Below are 23,967 nucleotides of genomic sequence, written 5' to 3'. Positions count from 1 at the left end.
CTAGGGTTCATATGGTTTAAGTCCCTTGCTGCTCTATCCAGACAGACACATTGGCTACCAAATACCAATTGAAAATCAGAAGTCAAATGGGTGAGTCGAGACATCAGGTGCTAAGCAGACATGCATGGATATTCCAAAAGACATTTTTGATTCAGCCCTTTCTGAACTCTGCAAAATTCAGAAAGAGGAAACTGTCACCTTCTGGTGGAGGATGAGAGCTTCCTCTTGGCGACTTTTACCCGGTGGGATTGCAGAATGTCTCTGGAGCATTATTGGAACATTGTGGAAGTGACAGACTGGCTTGAGAGACGACTACCTTACAGAACTACAGTACGTTCACAGAGGCAGCCAGAGAATAAGGAGTCCATGTGGCTCACTGACTCCCGCGTTCCACTAATGGCATGTGTGTGTATTTGCATTTAAGTCTGTGGTACTCAAACTTTTTGATTTCAAGGACCCCCATAACTCTCAGAGCTACAGACCTGTAAGGGTCAATTTGGGTCCTCAAGGAACCCTGAGGGACCCCACTCTGAGAACCACTGGTGCAAGTGGTGGGCGGATGTGGCTCAGGAGGTAGAGCAGGTCGTCCAATGATCCATGGGTCGGCGGTTCGAATCCCGGCTCCTCCTGTCTACATGTCGAAGTGTCCTTGGGCAAGACACTGAACCCCAAATTGCTCCCGATGGCTGGTTGTTACCTTGCATGGCTTCCGGCGCCATCGGTGTATGAATGTGTGTGTGAATGGGTGAATGTAATGCACAATCTATGTAAAGCGCCTTGGATAAAGGCGCTATATAAATGCACCATTTACCATTTACCATTTACCAAGTGAACAACAGCAGAATGTGTCTGTCTTCTGAGTATGCATGTGCAAGCGCCTTTGTAAATGTGTGCACTTATGTGTCTGTGTTGCAAGCGCATGTCTTTGTTTGGGCAGGTTTCTAGTCCCGGCAGCATGCCTGCAGGTCGTTACTCGTCAGGTAAACATCTTCAGAGACCTTAGAAAACTGTAGATATTAACAGCTTGAATGCCTACAATTTACGGCCGTCTAGACTGCCGTAGTTACCTACCTGACTGTTTAAAGTTACCTTTGAAAAGCCAGTGCACCGATCGCTGAGTTGCTTTACTTTCACTTCACTTTAAAATGGTGTAATTGCATGTTGTAGTGTTCAAAAATATTCCAAAGTGCCGACCACAACAACAGACTGGACGGGGCAGCCGCGCGCTGCTAGACAGCTCTCCCATTGTAAACAATGGGGACTCAATTTCCCATAACCCTTTGCACATCGGAGCGACGGACCTTTTTACGATGACGCCATCAAAACGCGTCTCATATCCCATTCTGTCCGGTGGATTGCCCGTATGAAAAATGTGGATTAAACAATGAAAACATAACTCGGGCAACTTGTGAATAGAAGTCAAAGTGTTAAACAACCCACACACGCGCACATGTATACACAGTTACACACACACCTACATGCATACTGAATTTCCCCAAAATGTGTGTATAATGAGAAAAGTAGCACACACATACAAATGCATGCACACATGTGTATGCATGCACACACCTACGGCATGCATACTGAAAACACACACACACACACACACACACACACACACACGCACACGCACACGCACAAAGTGATATGTCAAAGCAGCTCCACTCTGTCATTGTCGAACACAATCCTCCACAGGGAGCTTTTATGGGCCAACTTAAACAGAAAGGCTCGCAGAGCCGTCGACAAGCCCTGTACTACAACTTAAACATTTAATACAGAGTATCCGCTGTTCCGAGAACAGAAGCACAATGTCTGCTGCCAGCTTATTCGTGTTTTTAGAGCTCTGTCGCTTTCAGTAACAAACCCCCACTCTCTCTACCTTCCGTCTCTCCCTCTCCCTCCCCTGCCTTTTTATTTCTGCCTCATCCCACCATTTAAATCTCTCTCCATCACATTCTGTCCTCCACCTCATCTAATGGAGAGCATCCGTGCAGTTTTACTTGGCTGAAAAGCCTGATTTAGACTTTGTCGTACGATGGTGTTCTGAAACTGTGCTGAAAATAGCACAGTATTCTTTTGGCACACCACGCATATGATGGAGCAAAAAACTAGGCATAAATATACACACATTAAACCAGCTCAGTGGCCTTGTGGTTAGAGTGTCCACCCTGAGATTGGGAGGTCGGAGTTCAATCCCCCGGCTGTCCAAAGACTATGAAAATGGGACCCAATGCCTCCCTGCTTGTCAGTTGCCACTCAGCACCAAGGGTTGGATTGGGGGTACGTCACGTCGACACACTAACATCATGTCCAGGGGGTGTACTTCATGGACAACATGGTTCGCTGAACATACTGAGAATTAAGAATTAACGCTGTGGTGGTAGTCAAAGCCTCACAAAGTCTAATTGGTTGCATGTGCTTATGGGTACACGCACGCACGCACGCACGCACGCACAACTATACATACTTTTATATGTACAATAAACACTTGCATCCATGAAGACTGGATTATACTGCATAATATTGTACAGTCTTCACAGTGTATTCCAGAACATGCATAAATACTGTGTAATAAACAGATATACATACACTAAGAGTACTGAATCACAAACATTGGTACACAGAACGGTTCCACCAAAAACACACACACACACACACACACACACACACACACACACACACACACACATACACACACACACACACACACACACACACACACACACACACACACACACACTTGTTTCTGCGTGACTTACATTGAAAGTAGAGTTCCTCATCTCCCTCTTGCGAGGCCTTGCTGTATCCGCATTGTCTAGGAGGACAAACAAACAAAACACAGGCATCAGACAGTGATTTTAGCCTTAGCCGCACAAACATCAGACACAGCTGTATCTCCCACCCATAACAGATCCTGAATGGTAAGCCATGGCTCCGCGAGATGTGTGGGGGGGCAGTAGGGGAGAGAGACAGCAGGGCTGAGATTGGAAATGGAAAAAGATAAAGACAGGCATTCAGACAGACCCCCGATGCGACGGAGCTGATGAGCAGCGGTGAGATCAGAGGTGCAGACGAGCTGAATATCCACCCTGATATTGACTGAGCTCCGGAAACGCACGGCAGACCGACTCGCCGTGAAACTGATACGTTAATGTTATTCTCTATGTTGTTTCAACCTGGGGAGCTGTCTGTGGGAAGCGGAAACAAACTGAGGTGCGCGCACGGGCAACTGGGTTGCCGTATGCACGCAGAGAGGCACGCGTGTATTGCGGCACACAAACAGATATACAGGTATCTACAGATGCACATGCACGTCCATTCCCTATAACCATGAGGTTCTAAAGAGGTCACGGAGGTAGAGAGAGGGAGGGAGAGAGAGTGTGCATGTGCGCACGCGTGCCTGTGTGTGTGTGTGTGTGTGTGTGTGTGTGTGTGTGTGTGTGTGTGTGTGTGAGATAGAGAGAAAGAGAAAGAAACATTGAGAGAGAGGTTGGAACCGCTGCAGTATCCTATTAACAAGTAAAGTGGACAGGCAAACTGGTTGATCAGCGTGTGTGTGTGTGTGTGTGTGTGTGTGTGTGTGTGTGTGTGTGTGTGTGTGTGTGTGTGTGTGTGTGTGTGTGTGTGTGTGTGTGTGTACACGCGCATGCACACAGTACATGTGCGTGAGACCCCAATCCCATATTAGTTCAGGGAGCGTGTGTGTTAATGCGTGTGTCACAAGGCATCACTGGTTTACACAGACCCGCTGAGAAGTGGTTCACACAGAGCCCGAAAGATTCACAGATTCTGTGTGTGTGTGTGTGTGTGTGTGTGTGTGTGTGTGTGTGTGTGTGTGTGTGTGTGTGTGTGTGTGTGTGTGTGTGTGTGTGTGTGTGTGTGTGTGTGTGTGTGTGTACGTGTGTGCGTATTGTACATGTGATGGAGAGCGAGGGTGACATCCCCAACCTGCATGGCAGCAAGGCTGGAGACACGCTCAGTCAGAACCCCGTCTGTCACAAAGCCACCAGCAGGTAACACACTGCACAGATCCTCAGGCCAGGGGGTCAGAGATAGGGGCAGGGGACGCACAGACAAGACAATTTAAGGGGAAGGGTCTTGCCAGTAAAAGGGAAGATGAGGGAGAAAGAGCAAAGAGGGGTGAGTTGGCTTTGCAGAAGTGTATAGTATAGAGCAGGGTAAAACAATGAATGGATTTGGGGGGAAGGTCTAAGGCAGAAAAGCGAGAGAGAATAAAGGGGTTTACATGGGATGGAAAGCAGAGAAGGGACCATGCAGGGCTGAGGAAGCAGAGAAGGGACCATGCAGGGCTGAGGAAGCCAAGAGGCAGGGAAATAGTGGAAAAAGGTAGAACTTGTTTTTTTGTATTATTTTTATGAAAATCCAGCTTTGTCGCGGACATCGTGACACGTTATGATGACGTAACCGGAAATCGACCTATCCACTGGCTTGCAAGGGCTTCTGGGAAAATTAGTTCAATGCAAGTGAACAGGGTTTCCGTTCACCGTTTGTTGTTCTTCCGCGACGGCGGATTACTTTTTGGCTCGGCAACAAACCATGGGACTACTGTCAGGGGGATTTTCATGGATCAAAGGTGCAAATACTTCGGCATATGCTCCAAATTAAACAATATCGAACGAATGTATACGGCCGATGATGAGTCTCTCACACCACACCACCAACCAGTGCAACCACATATTATGTGCTGTTGTTGTTTAACAGAGTTGGCAATAAGTGCTGTGAAGCTGAGAGAAGTTGTGGAGCCGTCAATCTGCTGGGAGTGAGCCAAAGGATAGGGGTTACATCTGGTGCGGAGCGGTTGGCACCGCTCAAAAATGTCAATCAGTCCTATTTATATCAGGTGGAAATCATACATCCTGACACGTGCATGGTGTTGTTGGCAGAAGTATACACTCTATTGAGTGATCATGCTGGTTTCAACTTCTTCGTCGCCATGCCTTTTGATGTCTGCAGAGTGAAACCGCTTTGTGGATGCAAATGGAAGAGCTTGCTTTTATTAATTCTTTGTTAATGAGCTTATAGATTGAGAAGTGGCAGAGAGGTCATGGTAGTTGGACGGAATACAGGAAACGATAAATGAGATGGGGAGAAAATAATGCTTTATAAAGTTTATACTGATGCTGACTGCTGATGCTGACTGCTGATCTACGAGCTCACAGTGTGAGCTTGTAATCTTTCAGCATGAGACACAGGCGTGCAACAAAGTATAAATCAGTCTTATTCACTCAGTGCCGATCACATGTTTGGACGCGTTTAGTTTGTTGTTGTTTTTTCACACTAGATGGCGCTCTTGGCTAACCTATGATCCACTGCTCAACTACCTACTTTGTGAGTGAAAACCATCAGTACGCATAGAACGTAAACCCTGGCAAAGTGGCAAAAAGCTGGTGGCAAGAAGCCCCTCCCACACGCCTCAGTGTTATAGATTTTAGTTTCTCTTCCTCAAATGTCTCTTCCTGGATCATTCCACTTTTGATGTCCCAGCCATTGAATTTTCAATTGGCTCCAACTATGGATTACATAATCGGATTTACAAGCGGGTTCATTTCGCGATCGCGCAGAAAATGGCCCTCTCATTATAAACGGTCCGGGGTGCAATCGCAGTGAAGACGAAAAGAGAAAAAAAACTCCTAGCTGGACTATTTGGGTTAAATATCCATGGCACTGAATGAGTTGAGTATAGTGAAAGAAGGAAAAGCGAGGGAGGTGCAGGCATGCCAGTGTACCTGGGCATCAGCTGTGTGAAGGGAGGAGGAGGAGAGAGAAGAGGAGGAGGAGGAAGAGTGGAGAAGGAGGTGGAGAGCAGCACCACGCTAGCAGGAGTTACGTTGGAGGAGCTCACGCAGAGGCTGCTGGGGAAAAACAAGGAGGGGAAGGGAGGGGTCCTTTGTCAAATACTGGCTCCTAATTCGCTCAAAGGATCGTGTGCCAATTCAACATCAATTCATATAAAGAAATACAGTACATATACACACTATATACACTATATTTATAGCGTGTATGTATGTACTGTATTTGGTTATGTTGAACCTAATCAGAGGAATAAGGGCCACGGCAAGAAAAAAAACTATAAAGATAATGATGACTATCCATACTGATGAACAACAACATTCTGTAAGGTGATAGGTTGAGCCCTGTACATTTGGAAGGATTTTGATTGGCTGTCAGTGTATCTGGTCGAATCGTTCATCAAATCCACTCTAGAAGTGATCGCAACATATCGTTCGCCACCGTCATCATTACAGTTGTGGCTTGGACTCTTATATCCACTGCAGTTACAGCAAACATAATAATTATATATGATAAAAAGAGAAGATGATAAAAAGAGAAGGATCCGGGCACACAAGGTTAAAAAATGAGGAACACCTTTACTAATTTAAAAGGCAACTGCCAACATGTTTCGACTTAACAGGTCTTCATCAGGGCAAGAATGATTCATTCTTTAAATTAATAAAGGCGTTCCTCATTTTTTTACCTCGTGTGCCCGGATCCTTCTTTTTTTATCATGTATTGATCCCGTTTTTTGATCCGTGTGAGCACCTTTTTATCCTGCTACCTCCATTGAGCACCTGGTTAGTTCCTCTTGTTTCTATAATAATTATATAGTTATAATTATAGTTATTTGCCCTGAAGTTTTAAGAAACACGATGTATAAATGTATGTGCAGAGCAATTGAGTCAGAAAATGACATCATTCCTGCTGTGACTAACCCTGTATACAGTTCGTATAGATTCTCTTCCAAATTGTGGAAGCACTGGCATGTTAGACATTGAGAACCTTTTTTTCTACTGTGATTTATACTGTTTTGTATTTATTGTATTCCTCTGTAATATGGATCTCCCTGGGTCTGAAATAAAACATTGATGGAGTTATCATTCTAGGCGTGGACGGCCCTTTAGTGATAATGTGGTATTGACCAACGATCACCTAGAATGTTTTTCAAAGATTATTTTATGCATTCTTGTATGTATTTCACTCCCACTAGAACATCCAAAAACATGTCTTGATGATTTATTTGTATTTTCTGAATTGGAAGAGACAACGTGAATTTTTCGCAGAAAGACAGATGTCACTCTAAATCCAAAATGAACCTGTTGGCAATGGTCAACACTGACATAAGTTTAACATGTAACCACTCTCTGAAGTTGTGCTTTATAGAATTTGGCAACATTGTCTAGGTTTGGAATTCAAACACTCGGAGAGTCTTGTTAGACTACAAACGAGACAAGGATACCAACTTTGACAACTTATTATCTACCCAGTACCACCCACACTCCAGTTGGAAGTGTCTCTCCAAAAACTTCCAATTAATGTCATATTCCATTCCCATATACAGTAAGCAGCCCACTCGTTTGTTACTGCAAGTGAAATGAACAACACCAAACCACTCTCTCTCTCTCTCTCTCTCTCTCTCTCTCTCTCTCTCTCTCTCTCATATCTGTTCTCCAACTCTTGATATGCAGCATATTAAAATAAAATCTTGAGCGTTACGACTAATAGGCCAAAAGAGCAGGAATAGCATCCAAAATGACAGCAGAGTGCTGTAGGGGGGACAGTGAAACCAAGAGTAAGTATTAAGCCTGTGGGGGGCCTACACTCTAAAATCTTGAGTGTAATCTAACCCTGAGAAGTGTGCGAATGGAATCAAATGGACCCGACACTCAAGAGTTACAAGTTACACACTCTCAGAGTTACAAATGGATCCATTTATTTGTTCTGTAAAGAACACGACCGACACAACACTCTTATGAGGAAACTTCATAAACACCCAAATCTACTTTCTTGAACGTGCTCAGAAAAGTGCTGGATGAGAGTGGGTGAAAAAATATAAATTACACCCGTGTGAAGTGAGGGGCGCCCGTATCATCATACGTTGCGTTTGTGTTTACACAGACCCTCAAAGCTGGACATAGGAGGGGCTAGCGTGTGGCCCTCCAAAATAATACATGCACGCCCCCCTAGTGAGGCTCATAACTGTCAGGTGAAAAGAAGCTGGTGGCTTGAGGCTCGGGTATCGGAGGAGACCGTGACTATCTTCACCCTCCCAATGACCTACTGTGGGGATTAGCAGGGATGGACCACTCACAGAGAAGCAGGGGAACTGGGAATTTGGCTTATTATTAAATTGGGATATGAAGGGGAGAAAATATATATTTCTTTTACTTTCTGGCTGGGGCTTGGGGTGTTCAGTAGCATAGTCACTTTATTATTTATCTCTGTACCTATTACACACATAGAAAAGACATCAGGTCTTCTGTTGAATTAGCTTTAAATGTGTCATGTTACCCAAGGAATGTGATCTGTGATCATGACTATTACTGTGTCTACCCGATGCTGAGATGTCTTTCAGTTAAAATTTCAATGAAAAGATTTATAAAAAAAATAAAAGTACATGCACTTGCAGGTTGGAAGGCATATGGGCAACCCTGCTGGTGAGCGCAGGGGGCACACCTACAATGGATAACGCCCCCTGCTGGTGACCGCAGGGGGCACACCTACAATGGATAACGCCCGCGTCTACCGACTCTAATAGGAAAGCCGTTGATCTGTACCAGAAACACAGCGAACCACACTATTTTTGCTCAGACCATTTCTGCTCCATGCACTCTCGTTTTTTTGTTCTTTTTTTAATTCTCTCCAATCCCTCGCTCCCATGACCGTGTCCTGGAGAGCCAATGGCCCTCTGCAATGACCCTTCCACCTGCTGGCTTTACTCTGGCACTGCCCTCCATCTCCCGCTCTGAGGGCTTGTCACTCACTCACTCCACCACGCGCTGAGTGATGCAAGCAGAGGTATACGCACACACGCACGCACGCGCGCGCACACACACAGGTGTGACCAGCAGAGGAGAAACAATCCATGCTCTGTCCAGTCAAGCCCACAGGCATCTTCGAGAATGTTTGGGGCAATGCCCCGGAACTGTGGTTTTATCAAGCTCTGTCTGGCACCAATGGACTCAAAAGACTGAAATCATTTTGTGTGTGTGTGTGTGTGTGTGTGTGTGTGTGTGTGTGTGTGTGTGTGTGTGTGTGAATCAGAGAGAGGGTGAGAGATAGAAAGGAAAGATATGATAGGAAAGAAATGAAAGAAAGTAGCAGCCCTTTCTGCACAGGCCATGTTTGTGAGATGCCGTTTGTTGTAGACGTGTGTATTGATCGGCATGAATGACAGAGGGCATCATGAGAGTGTGTGTTTATGCACGACACGTGCATGTGTGTGTTGTAGTTACTGCGCCTATGACTCGTAATGAGGACGTAAAGAGATGGTAGGGGGATGGAGAGCAAGTGAGCCAGTAAGAGAGAGAGAGAGAGAGAGAGAGAGAGAGAGAGAGAGAGAGAGAGAGAGAGAGAGAGAGAGTTCCATGAAGCCTAATTTATGCCTCAACGCCCAATAATGTCACTTGCCGGAAATAGCCGTTTTACACGTGCTTGTGAATCAGTTATTTTGGGGCGAGTGAAACTATGCTATGCGACAAAGTATAAATTGGGCTCAACCCTGACGCAGAACCAATCCGGCAGTCAGCAAGACACAGACACAATTTAGAACTACATCTGACGTGTGCACGCTCCTCCACATGCTTCTGTGTGAGCAAGGGGATCGTGGTAATTGAGGCCCTTTGGCTGTGGCTGGGGGCTGATTGTCTATTTGCAAACATGAGAGCATGGTAATTGAGGCATGGAGCCATCCCCTCTTTGTCTGCGTGTGGAACATGAAACGCATATGCGAACGGTTCAGCAGAGACGAATAATGGCGGCTACACATGAATGTGATCATGAAGGCACACGGGACGTACAGATGCAGGCAGATAAGCGAGATCACCCAGGGCTGCGTATTAGAACCATCCGTTTATTGGACAAGTACCTATGTTCACATGCAAGGAATCTTAACTAACAGGCCCACAGGGGGAATTGTGTGTGTGTGTGTGTGTGTGTGTGTGTGTGTGTGTGTGTGTGTGTGTGTGTGTGTGTGTGTGTGTGTGTCTAACCATGTGCGTTCACTCTCTTTGTGAGTGTATGACTGACAGATCCTGTTTGTAGTGCGTGGGATACGGGTGAATAGAGGCCACATCCTCATTGTGCTCTTTCATCTGATCCTTTCTCTTTATCTAGCAGATCTCCATCTCTCTATACTTTAGATTAACGCTGATGCTCTCTGCAGCACCAGTGCTGTCTCAATACAGATAGTGTACTGTACTGTCAACTCAACAGAATAGACCTGCTCCATCGTATCTGATTCACAGGTGAGTTGTGGTAGCCATGCAATTTTGTTGAGTGATATGAACAGTGTGGAAGTGAATAGTGTATTATGAGAGTGATATGAGCAATGTGGATTGTGGAAGTGAATAGTGTATTATGAGAGAGAGAGAGAGAGAGAGAGAGAGAGAGAGAGAGAGATACAAACCAAGCACAAGGAACAGATGCAATGTACAGAATTTGAAAATACTGGAATAGGTCACTTATAACGCAAAAATAAACAAATACAAAATAAACGTGCGCTCCCTTCCCCCATGTCAGTCAACCACAGGGCTTCTGAGCCCATGTGTTCACGAGCTATTCTAGGAAAAAACAATATTGAGACCGGTAGGGGTCCATTTGCAATCATGAGTATGTCACTGTGTACATTGTGTGATTGTGGCTGTGCATGCATGCGATGTGTTTAATTGTGTGTGTGTGTGTGTGTGTGTGTGACTGCATCGTTGACTGAGTCCGCTTGATCCAGATGATGTGGTGTATGTTGGCAGAGACGCGCTCAGCTGAATAAAAACTACCATATAGTATATGACCTACATGTGAAATGCACAATGTGATACAAGTCCCCAGAGTGAAGCCAAAATTAAGCTGGCATGTGAAACATATCTCAGTGGTTGGTAGTGTCGGGTAATCCAGGACTGAAGGGCTCTGTGCCATGCTAAAAACATATCTCAGTGGTTGGTAGCTTGAAGGGCTCTGTGCCATGCTAAAAAAAAAAAGTCACGTGTGAAGTGAGGGGCGCTCTCATCATCATAACATCACATTCCGTGCTCAGCCAATCAAATCATCACATTTGTGGTACACACAGACACAAAGCTGGGCATAGGAGGGGCTAGCGCCCCTCAAACATATAATAAGCAGAAGACCTTCTTCCAATAGCAAGTAGTGATTAGGATATCTGTATGGAAAATGTCAATGTTGTCCATGTAGTCGATGTTCATCAATCATCATGTTGGTAATGGGAAGTCAAACTACTCCTTTTCTGCTGGCAATTATTTCAAAAGTGTGACTGGTGCACTTCATTGCTTTGTAGTGTTAATTTAGACAACAAATGTAAGTGTGACGATTCACACTATAAACCAAACACGATTAGTAATAGATGAACAACAATACATATTGATGATTATTTCCCAGCCTTAGATGGTTGATTTTCTGATAGGATTTTAGTTATAATTTCATCATATCAGTCAGTCTGTCAGCTAAGGTACAGTACCATGGTCATATTACGTCCATGACGTAACTGACAGACTTTTAGTTATTATTCTTGTATATTGTAATTGCTATGTATTGCTATGGTCCCCTATAACGGATGGAAATGCCATTTAAACATTGTGCAGAATGTTCAGTATGTGTGACTTTTGCCTAAAAATAAAAGTAGAAAGTGATTTTTTTGTGTGTGTGTGTGTATGGGGGCACGTACTGCATGACTCATGCAGTTTTTCAGTGCTTTATTCCCCACTGGTTCAGGCCACCTTCACAGTTCACATGCTGTAATCTCACCTTAGTCTCACCTCAAAAAAAGAAATGTTTGGGGCCCTTTGTTTCCTCCCCAGACCCTTAAACCCCACGGGATATAACGGCCTCTAACAATAATGGCTGCAGTCGCACCATTCTCTGCCAACTCAAAAGCCTCAAATCCCATTACCTTCCACGTGTAAAAAACCCCCCAAGAACAGAGCTTTTGGACAGTGTACAGAGCAATATGAGGCCAGCCAGCGGTGGTGAGCAGGCTAATAAGGCTGCTATACACCTTGTGACTGTACTGTATGTTTTCAACGGTGGCCACTCTCACACCACACAACTATAAAAAGAAAGAGGTTGAAAGAGACAGCCTTGAGGGCCCTTATGTGGGGCCCCATGCAACGGAGAAAACTAATGAGCGTTACCTGACTTTGGACTGGATTAAGTACGACGACTACACGGCTGACTGGTTCGCTGCCAACTCTCTCAACCTCTCCTCACATCTCACCATCTAGCCCGGCCGCTCTTAGGTGAGAAACTAATTAAACTCTAAAAGGCCAGTGAACTGACTAAAAAAAGAAAATGGACAGGAGGGGAAGATTTTGACCCTGAACTCAAGACAACTTGTTTTTACTTAATTTTTACTTAATGCTACGTGGAGAAATGTGCTGGATTTAAAAAGAAATCACACCCGTGATCCTATCATCGTACATCATCATGACATAAAATAGACACTATGGGACACTATCTTGCGCCACCCCTTACCCATTATCCCTAAACGTATTTGCCATTTTTAATACATTTTAAAATTGTTCAACCAGCCAATCTACATCGACACGTTGTGAGCTTGTAGAGCAGCAATTTGAACAATTAAAAAAAGGAAAAAATGGCAAATAAGTTTATGGATAAGGGGTAAGGGGTGGCACAAGATATAGCCGTTTGTCTGTTTGCTCAGACACTATGACGTAAAATTCTCCATTCATTGTCAATGTTTGTGTAGGACAAAGTTTGTGGACACACATCAAAAGCTGGATATAGGAGGGGCTAGCGCCCCTCAAAAAAAGAAAATGGAGAGGGGGGTAAGATTTTGACCCTGAACTCAGACAACTTGTTTTTAGGTAATGCTAACTTGGGGAAAACGTGCTGCATTTTCTTCCATTGTCACTTCACTGGTCTCGTCTCCCACTGTGCAATAAGTGCTTCCGCTCATTGGATTACTGTAATCTGGATTATAATGGAGTGGCAGTGTGTGTGCCTGAGCTGGTGAGCGTGTCTGTGTGTGCGAGCATGTGTACACTACAGGCATGTGTGTGTGTGTGTGTGTGTGTGTGTGTGTGTGTGTGTGTGTGTGTGTGTGTGTGTGTGTGTGTGTGTGTGTGTGTGTGTGTGTGTGTACACGTGCTTGTGTATACCTCCTCCAGATGAGTAGGCCCAATCCCATGGACAGCAACATGATGAGTGCGGCTACAGACACCACCACGATAATCACCACAGGACCCTGTTCACTGGACGCCATGGCCACTGAGGAAGACACACAAAATTCAAGTGTCATTACACGCACACATGCACACGCACACATGCACACGCACGCGCGCGCGCACACACACACACACACACACACACACACACACACACACACACACACACACACACACACACACACACACACACACACACACACACACACACACACACACACACACACACACACACACACACACACACACACACACACACACACACACTCTATAGTATAGAAAACCATAACACATAACATATCCCCAGTGACACCTATTTAATTATTTGTTTATGCTTATTCATAATATATTTTTAATATTTTTAACCCGTACCCCCATCTTTTACGATGGCTTTATCAAATCTGAATATTGGGCTGATTCTGACACATACCAGGTGGTCATCAACCGTCAATTCCAACCCAAAATTAGGGCGGAGTCCAAGATTTTCTCCACTAACAAACTGACGTGAGCGACACCACTTGACGTTGCCCTATATATGCCAGCACTTTGACACGCTGTTTCAGTATACCAGTATACCACGTTGTTTCAGTATTTCTTTGTCTGCTCTGTTATCAATAAATTACTTTGGGAGCTTTTATAACGGTGTGCGGATCTCCTCTCTCCTTTCTCAGTCTTTGTTTTGGATCCTGCACCCGTTGAAATGTTTGGATGTGCGTGCACCTCTTGACCATTTTAAATGCCCAGCCCCCTCAACAATAACAGTGGCCTCCATCCCCCCAAGATGAGTTATTCAGCGTTAAGCACATGAACCGTATAGTGCTGGGCATGCCATAATAAACAATTCAGTGAATATTCTGTGAAAATAAATAAAGTAAAGTACTTTAAAGTAATAAAGTCTGTGGAGTGGGTGGATGGGTGAACGGGAGAGAGAGAATGATTGGAGTGTGTGGGAGGGAAGGAGTCTATCTTTGTTTGACACACCACCTGTGTATAAACACTGCTGTTCTAACACTGCAGAGGCTGTGAATAATTTGAGTTAAGTTAACAAGTTGTGAAGTTTCCCCTCCAGGGTAAACTGTGACTGAAGCCGAGTTCTTACTCGGTCGTGGCAAATTAACAGATTTTCGACCTGACAAAGCGGCATGATGCGTTGTAAATTAAACACATAAACCCTAGTGTCCCCATAGGGTTTATGTATCTACAAGCTTTGCGATGCATTGTGAGCTTGCAGATATGCTATTTGTGGTGCAGACATTTGGAGTAGAGGGGAGGGAAAAGGAGAGGATCAAGTATAGATGCCTGGGAGACACCGGTCAACAAAGTATATAGGTTTATGAATGTGATGTAGGTGTGTCACAGACCACACATAACCGAGTGTGTACACTCTTTCTTTCGCTTAAGTGACACAAGAGAGACACTACAAAACTGTGGAGGAGGCGGTTTTACAACACCCTCCATCTTCACACAGATTCTCAGAAATGCTCAGACTTGCTCTCTTGCCTTCTCTCTCTCTCCCTTGCTCTCTTATCTTCTCTCTGTCTCTGTCTCTCTGGCTCTCTCTCTCAAACTAACAGGCTTTGTGTGTGGGCTGGCTGGGCGCCCACTCAAACCCCGAGCCCAAACTGCCTGTCGGCACTGGAACAAGGCAGCAGAGGGAAAGAGAGGCGAGAAAGAGGAGAGAGAAAGCGAGGTAGGTAGAGAGGGAGGGAGGAGGGGAGAAGATGAAGAAGAGGCGTAAAATGGCTACTCACGCTCGCCAAGTGTCTGCAGCTCGAGGGGAGCGCTGTACGCCCCGTAGTCAATGGGCAAGGTAGAGGATGCAGAGGAAGACGATGATGACGAAGAGGAGGAGGAAGAAGTGGAGGAGGAGGAGGAGGAGAAAGGGGAGGAGGAGAGGGAGGATGGGGGCGCCGGCATGGAGAAAGGGCGGATGATGAAGACGTATGCAGTTCCAGGTTTGAGGTTGTTGACACTTATGCGGGTGGCCGCTGTCTTCACAGTGGAATAGCTCTGGTCTTTTTCTTCCTGGAGGGAGAAGGAAGAGAGAGAGAGAGTTGAGACTTGCAGGTGGAACACATTCAGTTTTCTGTGAATGTTTTACACACAGGGAGGCAGTCAGTTGGAAGGGGCGTGAAAAGTAGTAGAAAGTTGGAGATCTTCATGAAAAAGCCTGAGGAGAGACGATGCCGGGTTCACTGGAAACAAACATAATGAAATGCGTAGGTGTTGTGTGTAACTTGCCCTTTGGGTGAATACTGAAAGTTTTGCCTGTCTGTGGTCTTGCCAAGAAAAGACAGAGAAGCCTCTATGGTAATAACTATATGTGAATGTATTCACAGGATATAATATATACAGTACTACTACTGTATTTTGAATAGCTTTCATTGTGAGTAAAGCTAAGTAATAAGCACATGTGTGATGGGGCAGTGGATAGGTCACATGCATTTTCATAACCTACCGGTACTTGCTTTTGCGTTTCGGGATGTGATTCTTTTTGTTGCGACCAAAGGTCGCAGAGTGACGTGGCAAAAACGCAAGGTTTCATAGTTATCTACGGAGCCCCTGAGTGGCCATGGTAAGAAAAATAAATTATCTCGTCCGGACGAGATATTATCTTGTCCGGACGAATTAATATCTTGTCTGGACGAGATATTAATTATCTTGTCCGGACGAGATAATAATTATCTTGTCCGGACGAGATAATATCTTGTCCGGACTAGGGTTGGGATTCGGAAACCGGGTCCATTTCAGACCCGGTTCCGACATTGCGGATCCGGAGCCGGTTCCATCGTTTTTTTATTAACGGTTCCCCAAACGGATCTCATCAGTCGTCATTTAGCTCCGCTGTGTCTGTGCATGCATGCAAGCAGAGCCAAGTTACTGGGGTGACGTCACCCAACCTACATGAGTGAGTGAGTGAGTGAGTGAGTGAGTGAGTGAGTGAGTGAGTGAGTGAGTGAGTGAGTGAGTGGGGTCGGGGAGGATACCACTGTTCTGTGCATTCAGCGACCGGTGGGCGGTCACCGCCGCGGAGCGAGTGTGGTTAACAGAGAGGGAAATGACTCTGAGGCTGAGCACGCAAAGTACAATAAATGCGACGAGTTCCCTGCAAAGGTTGTTGCAACTTGCACCACCAGTTGCCCGTTCACATTGAGGAAACATCTCAAAATCAATATGCCTGCCTAAACGAGTCCACGACGCACAAGATTAATCTAGGCACATCGTGTTTGAGAGCCTGCGGAAAGCCGTGGCTGCACTCCCCGCAATTTCACCACAGCTAGCCGGCGGGGGACGAGGATGATGCAGGACTGGTTCACTTTCCCCAGGCTAGTAAACGTTAGAAAATACAAACTACTAACTTCTACAGAGCTTTTTATTAGGCTTTGTAGCCTACAACTGTTGTTAATGGTGTTAATTTAGAACACCAATGACTCGTCTTTCTGTCTGAATCACGTTAACTATAGAGCCATGAATTAAATAAAAATCAATTTGTCTGCACTAATTTTTACAACTTATAGCAACTCAACTGCTTTTGATTTGTCTCTAAATTAATCACGCAACTGTTGAGAGCTCAGCCAGGTGCATATATACCCCCATAGATTGATTACTTTATAAACAGAAAAAAGCACAGGAACGTAGCCTACAGTTCAATACAAGGTCTGCTAAGAGGATTGTATAAAAGCACCATGGCTTGTTTCCATTAGGGTAAGGGGTCCTTCATATTAAATTAATCTTAACATTAAAGACACAACATTTGTCACCACAACAATATCATTATTGCAATGTGTACTGTATATTTAATATACAGTACAAATTGCAATATAGGCCTACAGTACAAATTGCAACAATGATATTGTTGTGGTGGCTAGCTGGTGGTGGTGGTGAAGTTTAAATAATAAGCATTTATATTTTGTTGAATGACAAGCTGTGAATGACAAGCTGTGTCGCATGTGCAGCCTACTGCAAATAGACGCCTAGTTGCTTTTAAACGCCCGGGGTCCAAATCAATTTTGCATACTAAACGCCCGGGCTACTATTTGGAAAAATACGGGTACACTAGTATAGAGCCCTGAGGGCCTCCACTCAACCATATAGCGTTTCAGTGGAAGGGCTCGGTCTGTGCTTAACAGGGAGATCTACTGCATGTGTGCATGTGCGTGCATGTAGGCATACATGCGCTTGCATACTCCCACTTGCGTGCGGTAATGAGCATTAGGAGGTTGCATGCGCGCGTGACCTTTAAGGCTCTCTCATACATGTGCATCAGTAATCATGGCATGGAGAGCAGAACAAAGGAAATCTAGAGGCAGTGAGGGAGAGATTGTCAGGGAGGCGAGAGTGGGAGGGAGGGAGGGAGGGAGGGAGATATCGACATTCAGGGAGAGTGAGAGCTGTAATTGAGAGAAGTGATATGGAACATAAGAGGACTTGAGGATTGCTGGAGATTGAACTCTCATAAACAGGGGAATGGGTTTTGGCTGAAGTTAGGGTTCGATATGCTGGAGAAGATGGAGGTTCTGTTGATATCCCCTCTCCGGGCATTCATTTTAATGGCCGGTGAAGATTAACCTGGTAGTCTGGTCAGACTAAATTAAATAGTGTCTGATATGTTTTTGTTTGCTAAAACAATTGAATTAAAACGTATGTTAATCACATTAACCTTTGTTTAATTATTATGAGCGTGAGTGCGTGCGTGCATGCGTCAGTTTTACCTTCTCGTAGTATTTGACCTCGTACTCGGTGCGGCTGCTGTTGGGGTAGGAGGGCTGTCTCCACACCAAGGTCACACTCTTGTGCTCTATCTTCTCTGCTCGCAGCGCACTGATCAGAGAGGGTACTGAACAGAGAGAGAGAGAGAGAGAGAGAGAGAGAGAGAGAGAGAGAGAGAGAGAGAGAGAGAGTTTAGAAACACCATTCACTGTCAATGACACAATAGCTCTGTCGCCTTATTTTGACCTTTGACTAAAATGCTCAGAAAATCTAGACTTGACATTCCCATGACCCCAGCGTTTCAAACACCACCAGACATTGATAATGTATGCACTGTGCAGAGTGGAGTCAGTCCATGGAGAGCCAGCAAGAGAATAGAAACCAGCGCTTCAGTTGGAATCCTACAAGGAACACGGAGACAGGGCCGCACAGCAAGGAGAGAACATAGCCAGTAAGAGAAAGAGAGAACGAAAAGGCGTAGAATATGGACGTGGAGAACGAATGAATTATTGAGAGGCATCTCAATAGAGATGCCTCTCAATAAGAGGCATCACGGACAACTTCATTGATCTCCACAAACTTCCATGGACAAAGGGGCTTCAATGTGTGTGTGTGTGTGTGTGTGTGTGTGTGTATGTGTGTATGTGTGTGTGTGTGTGTGTGTGTGTGACTGTGTGTGACTGTGTGTGTGTGTGTGTGTGTGTGTGTGTGACTGTGTGTGTGTGTGTGACTGTGTGTGTGTGTGTGTGTGTGTGTGTGTGTGTGTTCGTGCATACGAGAGAGAGAGAGAGAGAGAGAGAGAGAGAGAGAGAGAGAGAGAGAGAGAGAGAGCATTAGAGATGTAGAATTAAACAATGCCTGGGTCAGCATTGGTGACCTGACAGTCGATCCATACCATTATGGATTGACTGACAACTATGTATTGACAGGAGACTAAAGGCTGGAGACATTGTCCGTCTCTTGTCGTGTGCTCTTCCAACTTAATCCAGGAGAGCGCTGGTGAAACTCAGCCAAGCTGCATTTCATCCTCTGAAGGAGCCAAATCCTGTCGATCGGACCGCTCGTGAATAAAGACCCAGATCAGACCTCTGGGCTGCAGCCCTCCTCTGCTCTTTAAAAACTAAATTAAAATTAAAATGTCCCCAATGAATCACAGGCAGCCTATTGGACGGCAACCAGGAAGAAACCTCCCACCTTCTCCAAAGCACTAATTATGCCTTGCTTAACGAGGTGGCTAAGTGACCTGCCAATCACGAGTGCCAAGAAAACGAACAAGGAAGTGGTGCTGTCGAGTTCATTGGGTCTGTCACAAGGCCATTATGGTGGCAAAGTGTGGTGTCATTAAGGCAATTAAGACACTGGTCCTTTTCTCACTGCATGTTGGCTGTCGACTTTTTCCCTTTGTGTCGTTATTATTAGGTACTTCATCGTGTGTCGTTCTGGACTTAATACACTGTCTTCCTTCCTTTGTGGAGGACGCAGGGCTTTTCAGGACAGGCCGTAATCAGAAGCCTTCGTCTGATCTGGCCTCATTGTTTTCCTGCTTTTGTGGTATTGTGATCACGCTGCAGCTCGTCAGTCCCTTTATCTCATTCTCACCCTTCGTTGACCTGCTCTCTCCTCCTTGTCCCACTATCAGCTCAGACCACCATTTGACTGTGTGCGTGCGTGCGTGCGCGCGTGCGTGCGTGCGTGCGTGCGTGCGTGCGTGCGTGCGTGCGTGCGTGCGTGCGTGCGTGCACTTTGCTCTTCAGGCTGATTAACATTCACATTTCATTTGAAAAAGAGACGCAGTCTCAATGTGTTTTTACTGGTTAAATAAACCTATATAACACTATACAAATACTTAAAATGCCAGAGTTACAAGCTCACAACGCGTGTGGTGAGCTTGTCGCCGAATGTTCACCTATTTTCACAGAATGTTCGCCTATTTTTGCTAAAGGTTGTAGCTAGTATGACAAGGACAGTTAAAATACGGTTAAAAGGCATACGCACACACACAAACACACCTGCCAGCACATCTGTGTGAGATGCTGGCGTCCCTTCCCTGAGAGCAGGATAATGAAGTCATTTTAGGCAGTGGATCAAAGACACGGCAGATCTGTCCATCTGTCCATCTAGATGCTTTTGATCGCCACGCTTTTAAAAAAAAAACATGGATGCTATCCATTATTCACGCCGACCTCTGTGACTTTGTGTTTGAGGCTATGGCGAGGCGAGTGTGCGTTTCCGCGAGCCAGCGACCGGTGAATCTATCACAGCATGCGTTCGCTCAGACCCCATCTCCAACGGCACGATGGAACACGGTAGCAACAAGACGTTTGATCTCACATGAGCGTCGTTGAGTGTGTTTTTGTGCGCGGGTCTAGAGAGTGTCATGCTGGAGAGGAATTTGTGACAAAGAACAAAATATGCTTCATGCATCACTCCTTAATTCACAAGTGCTTAAAGTGGTGCTGTACTACTGTACTGTACTGTACAGTACAAGCCCTCCTCACTGGTCTCTATCTCTCTCTGTGTGTGTGTGTGTGTGTGTGTGTGTGTGTGTGGGGTAATGGCTGCTAAAAAAATAAATCAGCTTCCCATCATGCACCTGTGCACAGTGTGATGCTCAACAGCGCAACTTTGTCACCTGTTGGTACCCTAAACAGACAGACTGACAGACATAGGGAGCCTAAACAGACACGTACGTATAGGGACACACATTGCTGTGCATTGGAGTGGCTGCACCACTCAAAAACAAACTGAGTAGAGAAGAACAATTTGAGACAAAGAAATGGGTTTAAGATAGGGAGAGAGAGAGGGAGATGAATATTGAGGAAGGGATGAATATATTAATGACAAGGGAAAAAAGGTTGCACGCACACACACACCACACACACACCCCCTTGGAGCAGAGTGAAGCTTTGTATACTAAAGTTAGCAGTGTCAACCTGTTCTTCAACCCATTCACAACTGCAGGCTATCGTTTGCTAGTCTTTCTCCCCTCTGTGTGCTGAATTATGCATAGGACTCCTTCCGGCCCCCAAACCCCCACTCTGGATCACATCATGGCTCACTCCGACAAATGGAAAAGTGTGCACAGAGTCCCGTACACTCTCCACTGTCTCTCAGACTCACAAACACTCACTGTATGGTAGCATATTGACTCAGTTCATCAGTTTGTGCACCACGCACGCACGCACGCACGCACGCACGCACGCACGCACGCACGCACGCACGCACGCACGCACGCACGCGCGCACACACGCACACACGCACACACACACACACAAAGGAATGAACTGAGCAGTTCTAAAGAAGACGTCATCGTGGAGCATAAATCACTCGCACTCAGATACAGTCACTTGATGTAAAGACATACAGTACAATCTCTGACAGGATCTAGCATGGAAGCTTCACAGCGCACACACCAGTCAATCATATGGATGACACTCTCCATAGACTTCAAAGTCTTTGTGAAGTGAGGGGGTCAGTGGAATGTAATAACCCGGCGTCGTGGCACAAAATGGCTACTACTTCTGCATTTTCTCGATTTGGGCACCAACATTTTGTGACCAAAACATAGAAATGTGAACTAGATCTGAATCGATTCATGAACGAGCGCTCTATGTAAAACCCCAACTCTTTTGCTCGTGCTATACATGCACGAGCAAAACTTGAGTTGTAGCCGCGGTCCGGTCGTTATGTGGTAGCTCTATTGGGGTCCACCATGCAGGCAGGTATGTATACTTGGCTCTGGCACAAAATGGCCGACTGTACGCCACTGTAGGCAGTTGCACCGCGACGTACTGCACGGAGCCAGCAGAGGTGCAACTGGCAGCTGTGCTGCTTTATCAAAGGAGCCAGGCAGAGAGGAAGACTGCACTCCCCAGAGGGGTAGTGAACATCTCGCTGCTTTTCTTTCTCTCCTTTATTCTCCGTCTCTATAGTTTTTCTTGTTTCACTTTCTGCATCTATCACAGTGCTTCTCTCTCTCTCCTCTCTCCCTCTCTCTCTCCCTCTCTCTTTAGCTCTCATCTATCTGTCCATCCATCCCCCCTTTATCTTCCCATTTCCCACACAGCTTCACTCCCTCATTCCTTCCATCTTTCTACTCTCGGGGGACTCCGTTGTTCCCCGCAGGCACAGTTTGTAGCTCGGCTAAGACGACATCCATCTCATCAGGAGTGGTGGGTTTCATTATTCACGCGTGTGCGTGCGTGCGTGCATGTGTGCATGCGTGCGTGCGTGCGTGCGTGCGTGCGTGCGTGCGTGTGTGTGTCAAAAGAAAAGACCAAAAAAAGACAACGATGGAAGTGAAAAGAGAGGTGAAGTAGAGTACTCCTGTTGTTAAGATGGAGATGCTGTGTGTGGCGGTAAAGAATTGTGTGTATGCATGCGTGCAAAGCTGTGCATGTGTGTGTGTGTGTGTGTGTGTGTGTGTGTGTGTGTGTGTGTGTGTGTGTGTGTGTGTGTGCGTGTGTGTGCATATTGAAAGGAGTACTGCTGCAGCCAGGCAGCGCAGGTGAGAGTGTACCTACACCATTATATAGCATCTGCAGACATGACTGATTGAGATCCTGCCCCTGTCAGTGTGTGTGTGTGTGTGTGTGTGTGTGTGTGTGTGTGTGTGACTGATTGAGATCCTGCCCCTGTCAGTGTGTGTTGACGTCCAAACAGGCTGTAAGCACACTGAGCAGCGATCCTTCATGGAGCCACAGCAGCACAGCCAGTGTTGCATGGCCACTTATTAGAAGCGACTTGGGCTTGTTTTTCTGAAAGGCGCTTGTAAATATTGATAGTTGCGGGTTGCAGTTTTTTTTAGGGGGGTGGGGGGTGGCTGGGGGCTTGTTTCTAAAAGTCTACAGTAGAAATATTTGGGGCTTGCTTCCTAATATTGTTTATAAACCAGTGGTTCTCAAACCTTTTCATGGTACGCTTTTCACGGACCCACCCCCCATCTGAAAATATTTTTTTGCCAGGTACCACCACCCCCAGCCTATATATAGTTACTTATTTTTCTTTGCTTGTTTCATACACCTGGATGCTTATTTCTCTCGCAAAATATGGCAACACCGTGTGGTAAATAATTTGGGACACTCTAGTCCTATACCATGCAAAATACTGGAGAGCACTGAGAGGCCAAAATGTCCTCTCAGTACAGGGCTGTGTAAAATGGAATGGACTTCCTCTGAATATAAGGGAATGTGCTACATTTTCCTCCTTTAAATACAATCTGAAAAAATGGTTGCTTGAAAATCAAAGCTGCAACCATTCATGATTATTTTAGGTGTATTTCTTTTTTTATGCTTGTGTTAGAGAGCTTATTAGAGTAAACCTACCCTAATAATAGTTTAATCTTTTCTTATTTTTGAGTGGTGTAAACCACTCCTACAACTGGCTTTTTTGTGCAGAAAAAATGAGCATGGTTGCTATGTTCAAAATGATTTCTGACGTAATTAAATCACACCCGGGTGAACTGGATGACCGTAGCAACCATGCTAATTTTTTCTGCACAAAAAAAGCCAGTTGTGAAATCACATCCGGGTGTGATTTCATTACGTCAGATCAGAGATGATCAGGCTATATAATACCTTACCTTATATAATACCTCACATCGGACAAAAACTCCAGCTGAATCAACTTCATTTTTTTTATATACATTTATCAAAAATGATAGCTTTTTTTTACTTAACATGTTTTTTTTTCAACTAACCACCAGAGAAACAGAGATGCTGAATGCTGAACTCAATAGCCTAGATCTAGGAAAGTGGTCACTCAGTTCACCCGGGTGTGATTTCATTACGTCAGACATTACGTCAGACCACAGCTGATCATGCTATATAAAACCTTACACCACTCAGTTCACACGGGTGTGATTTTTTATTCTTACTAGTCTTATTACGTTTGAAATGTACTAGGTATTTGTATGCTATGTCCTGTATGTCAGTCCTGTTTGTATTGTTTGATGTTTGATGTCTGGGGACTGCAGATGGAAATTAGCATGTTTTGCTAAATCTGGTATATTTACACTGCATTTTTAATGTAATGTTCATTAATATAC

At 45.2% G+C, this 23,967-nt stretch overlaps 1 protein-coding gene across 1 annotated transcript in view; it reads right to left on the bottom strand.

Annotated features, from left to right (window-relative positions):
- Nucleotides 1-23,967, bottom strand: part of epha10 (EPH receptor A10) — a 208,741-nt gene that overhangs the window by 28,111 nt on the left and 156,663 nt on the right. The window contains exons 6-9 of the mRNA XM_079522689.1: nucleotides 17,924-18,048; nucleotides 14,963-15,236; nucleotides 13,146-13,254; nucleotides 2,760-2,815 (exon numbers count right to left, since the gene is read on the bottom strand). Of these exons, the coding sequence (XP_079378815.1) occupies nucleotides 2,760-2,815; nucleotides 13,146-13,254; nucleotides 14,963-15,236; nucleotides 17,924-18,048 (564 nt within the window). The remainder of the gene's footprint in view (nucleotides 1-2,759; nucleotides 2,816-13,145; nucleotides 13,255-14,962; nucleotides 15,237-17,923; nucleotides 18,049-23,967) is intronic.

The sequence above is a fragment of the Electrona antarctica genome, assembly GCF_951216825.1.
Source record: "Electrona antarctica genome assembly, chromosome: 15".
NCBI classification, from domain to species: domain Eukaryota; kingdom Metazoa; phylum Chordata; class Actinopteri; order Myctophiformes; family Myctophidae; genus Electrona; species Electrona antarctica.
This window is presented reverse-complemented; position numbering and strand designations above follow the sequence as displayed.